The sequence below is a fragment of the Egretta garzetta genome, unplaced genomic scaffold, assembly GCF_000687185.1.
Source record: "Egretta garzetta isolate BGI_Z169 unplaced genomic scaffold, ASM68718v1 scaffold117, whole genome shotgun sequence".
NCBI lineage: Eukaryota > Metazoa > Chordata > Aves > Pelecaniformes > Ardeidae > Egretta > Egretta garzetta.
Genome location: NW_009260479.1, coordinates 2,158,402 through 2,167,212, shown reverse-complemented (window position 1 = coordinate 2,167,212; position 8,811 = coordinate 2,158,402). Strand labels below are relative to the sequence as shown.

Sequence of the window (8,811 nt, the reverse complement as noted above, 5' to 3'; positions counted from 1 at the left end):
GCTCCTTCCCCTGGGGCCTGCAAAAGGCCGATGCTAGCCTGGCCCCATCCAACAGTGACAGCCTCTCCCCACCAACAAATATGAACATTAGTGTCTTTTATAAAAGAAGTGCCATCATTCAGGAGTCTGGCAAATTCTGCAGTGCTTTACTCCAGCAAACCACAAGACGTGTTCCAAGTATCTCAGTTATTATTTAGGTTGGCCATTTTTCTCTTTTTAACACAAGTCAGAGCTCTTTCCTGACTTTGCTATGCCTGGCTATCTGACCTATATCCTACACTTTGGGGTGATGTAGCTAAGAATTAAACACAGGCTTGTCAAGCTTTCACGCCCCCTGTACTTCCCCTCAAAGGTCCATTCTGCCCCCTCTGCTTGAAATGGAAGTGTTTGAAAGCACCACAAGGTTCAGAACTTCCCAAAGATGGAGTTTCTCCACAATTTTTGACTGCTACAATGATAGTTTTAACACAGGCCTCCTGTCTCTCTTTTGAAGCCTGAAGAACTTGCACATTCTGGTTTTTTCCCTCTCACTTTCCTCTCCACTCTTATCCCATAGATGCCAGTGATGCTAAGAGACAGTCAGAGCCTGTTTGTGCTGAACCTTAAACAGCAGGAACAAGCAGCTGCCACTTAAAAAGGACTCTCCTTTTTTCTTACCTTGCCTCAAGCCAGAGTCCACTCCCTGAACAGCATAAAAAGTCACTGCTCACCCACAGAACAAGAACGAGAAACTGCTGTGCCCACATTGACTGTCTTCCTTTTGCAAGCCACCAGGGCCAGCTGTCACTTCTGCATAAGCAGCAGTGCTAATGCAACTCCAGACAAGAAACTTCCACAGCTTCAGACTGTTTCAGCACGTCTTGAACAGAACAGCAAAGTGCAAAGCTGAAAGCTGGTACGAAGGGTTTCTGATCTTACCTGGGCTGCTGCTGGGGCTGCTGGAGGAGCCTGACTAGGTGGAGGTACAGCAGTTTGAGGTTGTGCAGGTACTTGTCCTGCAGCCTGAGGTAGTTGAGTAGGTGCCTGTGCTGGAGCATTGAGTGAAGGACCTGGTGGCTCAGCTGATGGGAATAGCTGCAAGCAAGAAGGCGTTTTAATGAGAAAAGAAACTCAAAAGTTCTGACTCAGGCACCAGCTTTCCAAAAAGTGCTTGTTTGCCACATAAATCGCTTAGAGAAGTTCACTAAGGGCATTCCTAGGCCTCCAGGACACTAAGACTGATCCCAAGTTTGTATTCAAGGGGTTTAATGTTTCCTCATGTCCAGGGACTCCTTCTGCTCCAATATTTTCAAGTTTTACTCACCAGTAAAGAAGGATAAGAAACCAAGATAGTCGCATGACTGTGGATCTTGGACAAAAATTACAGACTGCAGCTAGCAAGGCTGGATGCACAGAGATCACATCCTAGCTTGGACGAGAGCACCCTAAAGCTTTAGTTTCCCCCTTCTCAGAATCCAAGTCCTACTTGTATTTCCAAGTAGCCATGCAGTCAGAGCAGAGCAACTCTGCTTTGACTTGTAGTTTCTTTCAGAGAACATAGCCTAGCAAAGCATTAAGAGAACTATCAACGATTTATCCATTTGTAAAACAAACATCACAGTCACAGCAATCTGGATATTCAACTGAAAAGTCAATTCAGAGCATTAGTTCTTCAAAACACACAAGACAAGACTGTTTAGAATTGGACTTACTAAAGTTAGTCCCTTGCAAAAAAAAAAATCCTATGCAATTAATTTGGGGGTGGAGAAAAGAGCTGAATGAAAGTTTAACCTGTTTTACCTCGTGTCAGAACAGAGAAACTGTTTTTGGCATGGTAGCCAAAGAACTGTAAGCTTGATGGCACTTCTTCAGTGTGCCCTCCAACTTACTCTGCTAAGCTGTAGGAAATGTAAGTCTCCTTGATTATTGAAAACCTGGGCAGCAGACCTCCAACCCACAATATATATTAAGGGATGTATCACAATGGGGAAATTCATCCCAAAGGGATTCTGGTTTTCAGCTTTTTCTTTGAATTTAGAGTTTATGCTAAATTACAGTGGCAGAACTGTAGTCTTTCTTAAGATCTCCCTTTATAATCAATCTTCAGGAACAGATGAAGGAAGAACAGGACAGCCTAACCCAAGACTAATTTCTAGGAGACAGCCTTGTTTATCTTTCCACACAGGTAGGGAAAAGAAAGACATAGCAGTCTCTAGAAGATAAGCAGTCTCTATCATTGAAAGATAAGATATACTAGTATTCCTGATGCAAGAAACACAGGACAGAATTGAAGGCAGATTATAAACTGCATTTGAAGTTTGCTATTAAATACCACTACAGATTTTTTTTCACAATTCCAAGCACAGGTTCCAAACCAGCGAATTGGACTATGCAAAACAGACATTTTAAAGTTGTGTTTTGTTGTTGGGGTTTTGGGGTTTGTTTTTTTTTAAAGAGGAAATCAGAACACAGTTCTTTTGCTTAGGTTGTTCTTGTAACCAATTCTTACCACAGACTTTTGCCACAGCAAGTAAAGTTGAATAGATATACACCAAACTTAGCTCAGAAAGACCTCTTGGCATTACACAGCTACCAATTCCTTTTATAGAGAGGTTTTCAAGTAGAGCTCAGCTAGATACTAGCTTCTGCTTCACACAATAACGTTTTCAAAGGCTAATAAAAACATGTTCCTTGCAACAACAGCAATAACCAGGAGTCATCATTTCAGGAAGTCATTTGCAATTATAACTTACCTCGGAATTCTGTACAGGTTCTTTCACCCTGGGAGACTGAAAAACAAAGAAAAAGCTGTCACGGCCTTGACAAAAATGAGACTTAATGACTAGAAGGACTTTTCTGAACCACCCTGAACATATGAAATCTACATAATTGTTTTTAAATTACATATATGTATTAAGATGCATAATGAAAGGGAAGCCACACAATTTGTTGGCAACCTAAAGCATATCATAATACCCAGAGACATACAGTCATGTTTGGGGACTTGCAGTTGATATTTACACAGTGGCATACAATACCTAAGCTGCTATCATTGCTAACTATTAGCAAAATCCAGTTCTCTCGAAGATCACTCAGATTGGATCAAATTACTTGTGCACCAGCATCCATTTTAAGCCGTCCAAGTCTTGTGGAAAAAGATTAGCCACACCAATCTGCCTTGCAGAATTCTGCTAGGAAACAAGTTCCCTTCGTGTACTTAGGGAACTAGTTTGCAAACCAACTTGCTTAAACCATACAAAACCTTGGGAGGGGAGTGAAGGGGGGTGGGGGCGCAGAAATCAGCCTTATTTGTGCTGCTTTATAGCAAGAAATCTCTTGCCTGCTCTCCTTGCCCTTAAACTCAGCATTAGACTATGCTCTCCATGAGAGAATGCAGAAAAGTGACAGCTGTACACAAGTTCAGCAGTGAAACAAGGAGATCAGCAGAATGGAGGGGAAAGTGCAGTCAGAGCAACTCGACCAATCTTTGCTTATCAGTAAAACAAAGATAACATTCATTAGCTATTTCACATGAGCAAGCAAGAATTGCCAAGTACTCCTGTAAAGCCCTGCAATTAAGAGAGCCTGCACCTTCTAACAGGTCCAATTACCATGTGGAGATAGACAGGTGGGATGGCTTGGTCCATGCTGGGATTAATGAAATACATATCCCTTCACCACATAATGATCTAAAACACAGGTTGCGATTAGGACAGCATGTTTGACAGAAAAAACGTAAGTCTCATCATGCCACAATCTTAACTTGGGCCAGTTTATGCACTAACCAATGCCCCTAACTTAACCAATGCAGATCAGAGCAATTTATAACATATCATAGAATCATAGAATGTTTTGGGTTGGAAGGGACCCCTAGAGGTCATCTAGCCTAAACCCCCTGCAATGAGCAGGGACACCTTTAACCAGATCAGGTTGCTCACAGCCCCATCCAACCTGATCTTGAATGTTCCCAAGGATGGGGCCTCCACCACCTCACTGGGCAACTCATTCCAGTGTTTCACCACCCTCATTGTAAAGAATTTCTTTTTTATATCCAGTCTAAACCTACCCTGTTTTAGTTTAAAGCCATTACCCCTTGTCCTGTCACAGCTGGCCCTACTGAAACACCTGCGGCAACCCCCCTGCGCGAGCAGGGACACCTTTAACCAGATCAGGTTGTTCACAGCCCCATCCAACCTGGCCTTGAATGTTTCCAGGGATGGGGCCTCCCCTACCTCTCTGGGCAACCCGTTCCAGTGTTTTACCACCCTCATTGTAAAGAATTTATTCCTTAGATCCAGTTTAAACCTACCCTGCTTCAGTTTAAAACCATCACCCCTTGTCTTGTCACAGCTGTTCCTACTAAAAAGATTGTCCCCATCTTTCCTATAGGCCCCCTTTAGGTACTGAAAGGCCACAATCAGCTCTGCCTGCAGCCTTCTCTTCTCCAGGCTGAACAACCCCAACTCTCCCAGCCTGGCCTCATAGGAGAGGGGCTCCAGCCCTCAGATCATTTTTGTAGCCCTAATATGACCCAGAGGCCTCTCATGAGAGAGAGTAAAAGCTCTTACTCTCAGAACAGCAAGTTGCAGAAAGCCCTCTGGACAGGAGGAGAAGGAACAGTTCCTTCATGGTGACCACGCACAGACAGCATCAGGAAAAAAGTCACACAGCTGGAAAGGTAAAGCCTGAAATCCATCCCGGTATGTTGAGCCTTCACTTGAGAGTTACCAGGCAAGATGAAAAACATGGCACTGCTCCCAGAGATAAACAGGCACGCTCCACATCCGCAGGCCACGGCTGCAGCACTGTTCTTCCAGGCACAAAGCTCCTATCCAAGAGTACACGGATACCTCAAGGAATAACTCAAAAGGAGCTTGTCTGAAAGTCCGCAGCGTGCTAGATGCGGTACAGACAAGCATGGAAACACTGGCCCGACTCCACAGCTAACGACTAACCCAGATAAATGGCAAACAGAGGCAAACTAAGGAAAAACATGAAGAGACTGAAAGGAAGTAAGACAAATATTAAAAGATGGTTACCTAATTAAGGCACAAAAAGGTTGACTTTGGGATGTGCTGACATGTATTAGCTCTAACTTACTTTTGCTTGTGTAATTAGAGATGATGGGAGTAACCAGTGAAACGTGACCATGCGGTGCACAGATCTACTGAGTAACGGGAGCAAGTTATTTAAGAGCCCACATAAACACAATTGCTCTAATTCAAATTCAAGGTTTTAAATACCGAGAGTAAAGCAGCTCAGGAAGTCTTTCTACCCAAAAGGTAACGTTGAGCCAGCAAGTCAGCTTATTCAACAAATTGGGCTGGTATTTCTCGTCATTTGTAATAAATATTTGTCTGCTTTCAGGTGCAGTCCTAGCAAGAGACTTGTAAAATACACATTTACATACTAAATTCACCTTATTTTTTCTATAAAGTGCAGATGAGCAAAAAATACAAACACTTTACATTTATGTAGAAGCTTTTATGCAGGATAATACTGAAGTATTTTAGCAAATTAAGTCAATCTGCAAGCCATTCTTTTACTTTAAGGCTGACAGCAATAAAACACAGGTACAGCCGGAATCACAGAATAGTTTGGGTTGGAAAGGACCTTTAAAGATCCATCTAGGCCAACCCTTCTGCCACGGGCAGGAATAAAAGGTAACATCTAGTTAATGTAAATTATTCTATATTACAACTTAGTTAAAATTGCACAGGGATTACAAGCAGGTGAAGTTTACACCCTGTGCTTGAAATCTGGCCAAAATACAGGATTAACACCAGTCCTCAACACCACCACTGTATTTGTGGCAAAACACTGGCAGTTTGAATACAAGTCTTAAGATTGCTCGGAAAGGGATCAAACAGAAGAGGTGCACAGGCGTTCCCATCCTTTCATCTTCGGGCTGAAGAAAACAACTCAAAAGCCGTGCAGAGGAAAGACACCAAGGGCAGGATTCAGCCACCTAAGTAGACACGTAGATGCCATGGTGCCCTTCCTGACCTCCAGAAAGGTACACGTGTCCCAAAGTTCTGCACTATATCTACACCCGGTGTCTCCAAAATGGCAACGTACAATTACCTTTAGGTGACTGAATTGAGATCTACTGCTCCAACACCCATCCTAAAAGTTTCTTGAATGGGAGAGACAGAAGTAAAAGCCAAGCATGGCCCAAATTAGAGAGATCAGAACAGACAGCAGTAAAGGAAATATGCCAAAGCTCCAAGGAAAAAAAAATGGCTTGAGAAGGAGCTTGTAAACATGTGTGTCAATCTGCTCTTTTCTGCATAAGAGGAATGAAACAAGCAAGTACTGTTCAAAACACAGTAAATGGTGCTAACTCATAGTATCCTGAGCTTAGAGACACGATAGAACAAGTTCTAAGTAATTTCTGAAATAGAGTTAGGGTCTTTCACAATATTCCCTCCTAAAATTTGATTATATTTTAACCTACAAAAGGAATTTCGAAGATTTCAGCTTATAAAGGTTTAAGAATTTCGGTAGTATCCATCTGGTGACAAGAGATCCTCCTTGACCCTGGATATAGTAAGCTCTTTAAAAAGACACAATAGTTGTTGCCACAAAGTGTGGAATTACTTGATTAATAAGAGGCTTTAAAAACCCAAGCATTTCAAAGGATGCCAAAAAGATGCAAAACCTTGTGTTTCATATTTGATGTCTATACAGAACACCAGTAGAAGAAAAAGCAACGAAAGAGAAATGAGAAAAGTTAAAGTTGTAAAGGGAAAAGTTAAAGCTGTAAAGGGATAAATACTTCAAACCAATACTGTTTTTTCCTTTCATATTGAAAAGCTTCCTCTAAAAATCCTTCACTGCCTCACTAATTCAATTACAGAATGATTAAATGTGTAGTCCCCTTCAGCTACCTGCTGTAGTGAAAAGGGAACCAGCAAGCCATTACAGTCAAAATCCACACTGACTACTGGGAGGAAGACAATCTGGAATTTTGTTGTAATCCTTTATTTGATCGCTGTGCACTACTCCTCTGTGTTTCTGGGGGTTAGTCTGGGCTTGCGGTTTTTTGTGTATGTGTTGGGGGGGTAGCGTGAGGATTTTCAAGTGCTAGACCAATCACTCCTTGTAACTTCAGGGATGCCGTAACGTTTACTACTAGCACTAATTCATTTCAGCGTAGCTGAGGGGACAGAACTAGGCCCTGTGTATTTCAGGTATCAGCCATAAGTACAGGCCCTATTGAGTTCAGCTCCATCCTGGAGAGGGCAGTAGGACAAAACCTCTCTTGACACTTCCAGAAGAAAGCATCTCAAAGAGCTCCCTTAAAAACAAAGAGAATATCCTAGCTCACGTGAATTAGTATGCTAAGCTGGGCGCAGATCATCTGAATTCATGGTCCCAATTACGCTCAGCATCCTTGAATGAGACCAGCTGTGCCCCAGAATGATGACAGAAAGGAGATCAATACAATTTCTTCAGCCTTCAGTCTGCTTTCTCTGGTTGGGCTACAAACTCAAGGGGAGGGATTGTAACTTACTGCATATCACACTTCAAACAAGGCCACATGCTTCCCAGGGATATTTAGACATACCACAGTTAGAAAACAAAACAGAGACAGTAGAGCTATTGGAGTTCGAGGACCCACCCTGAGCTGTGAAATTGCTGCTCTGCCTTCCTCACTTTCTTCATCTAGTTCATCATCACTCCATTCCCAGCCACCATCTTCAGTCTTATGAAGACGCCCGCTGGAACCTGGGACTCTCCGGACCTGCTCGGCACAAAGATGGAAAACTGATATGTCAAGCAGACAGTTTCTACAGTTGATCTCTTCTAGGAGAAATAGCACACGAGCATCTTTAGGTTGCACCATCTGCCAGGGCACTTGAGTATTTCATTGAAATGTCTAGCTCTGGATCTAGAAAATGCTGTTCTACAATAATTTTAATTAAAATGTGAACACAAGCATAAAAAAGCTAGTATGACTATAACAGCAAGAGCCCAAGAGGTTTTCAGTACCTTTTTGGATCTTTCAGTGATTGTTGGTGCTCTCTGCAACATCTTCTCTTGTAAAAATTCTTTATTCTGCAAAAGACAAGACACCAAACGTTTGCATTGCTGAAAACATCCTTTGATTCCTTCAGTGTCTCTGATAAACTGTTAAGCTATTTCTAGCAGAAAGCTTTTACGTGTTTTCACCCCCACTACCCCAACGACATTGACCACTTTCTTCCTTTGGACTACACCATATGATGTTTCATCCTAAATACTGTTTAAGCAAGCAGTGGCACTTTCCCTATGCAAAATGACAGGGAATTAACAATCAAGGAGTTGCATGCTACGCCATCTGATGTACTGGGGAACGTGCTTATACTTATTATATCCCAGCATCTGATACCCTGCCGAGACATTTAGCATTCTTCCATTCACGGATACTACACCACCTGGATCCAGCCACTTCGTTTTATCTTGCCCCTAAATTTATGCCTGTCCAGCTGTCAAAGTCAAACCTCAGATGTCAGGCAGGCCAGGATGCAGGAATGTATGCTGGAGTAACGAGACGCAGGAATTAGGGCAACAGGAGTTAGAATGGCTGAAAAAATGTACAGCAGAGAGGAAGTAAATGTGGTGATCACAACAGACTAAATATTGGGAAACTGCTGTGATGCTTTACTGTATTAAATTTCCTCTTCAACAAGCTACTCCAGAGTAGCTAATGTGTGGGCTTGTGGCTGTACAATTTTCCAACCGGTTGACTACCGAGCCAAGCTGCTGGCTGCAGAGGAAGCAGGCCAGGCAGGCACCCTGGTGTTAGCCCTAGGATCTGGCTGGGTGTTTCACACCACAGGACTGAGG

General features: G+C 42.7%; 1 protein-coding gene across 1 annotated transcript in view; it reads right to left on the bottom strand.

Moving 5' to 3' along the window:
- Positions 1-8,811, bottom strand: part of OXSR1 (oxidative stress responsive kinase 1) — a 93,324-nt gene that overhangs the window by 5,199 nt on the left and 79,314 nt on the right. Inside the window, exons 10-13 of the mRNA XM_035899636.1 lie at positions 7,975-8,040; positions 7,604-7,726; positions 2,733-2,768; positions 919-1,074 (exon numbers count right to left, since the gene is read on the bottom strand). Of these exons, the coding sequence (XP_035755529.1) occupies positions 919-1,074; positions 2,733-2,768; positions 7,604-7,726; positions 7,975-8,040 (381 nt within the window). The remainder of the gene's footprint in view (positions 1-918; positions 1,075-2,732; positions 2,769-7,603; positions 7,727-7,974; positions 8,041-8,811) is intronic.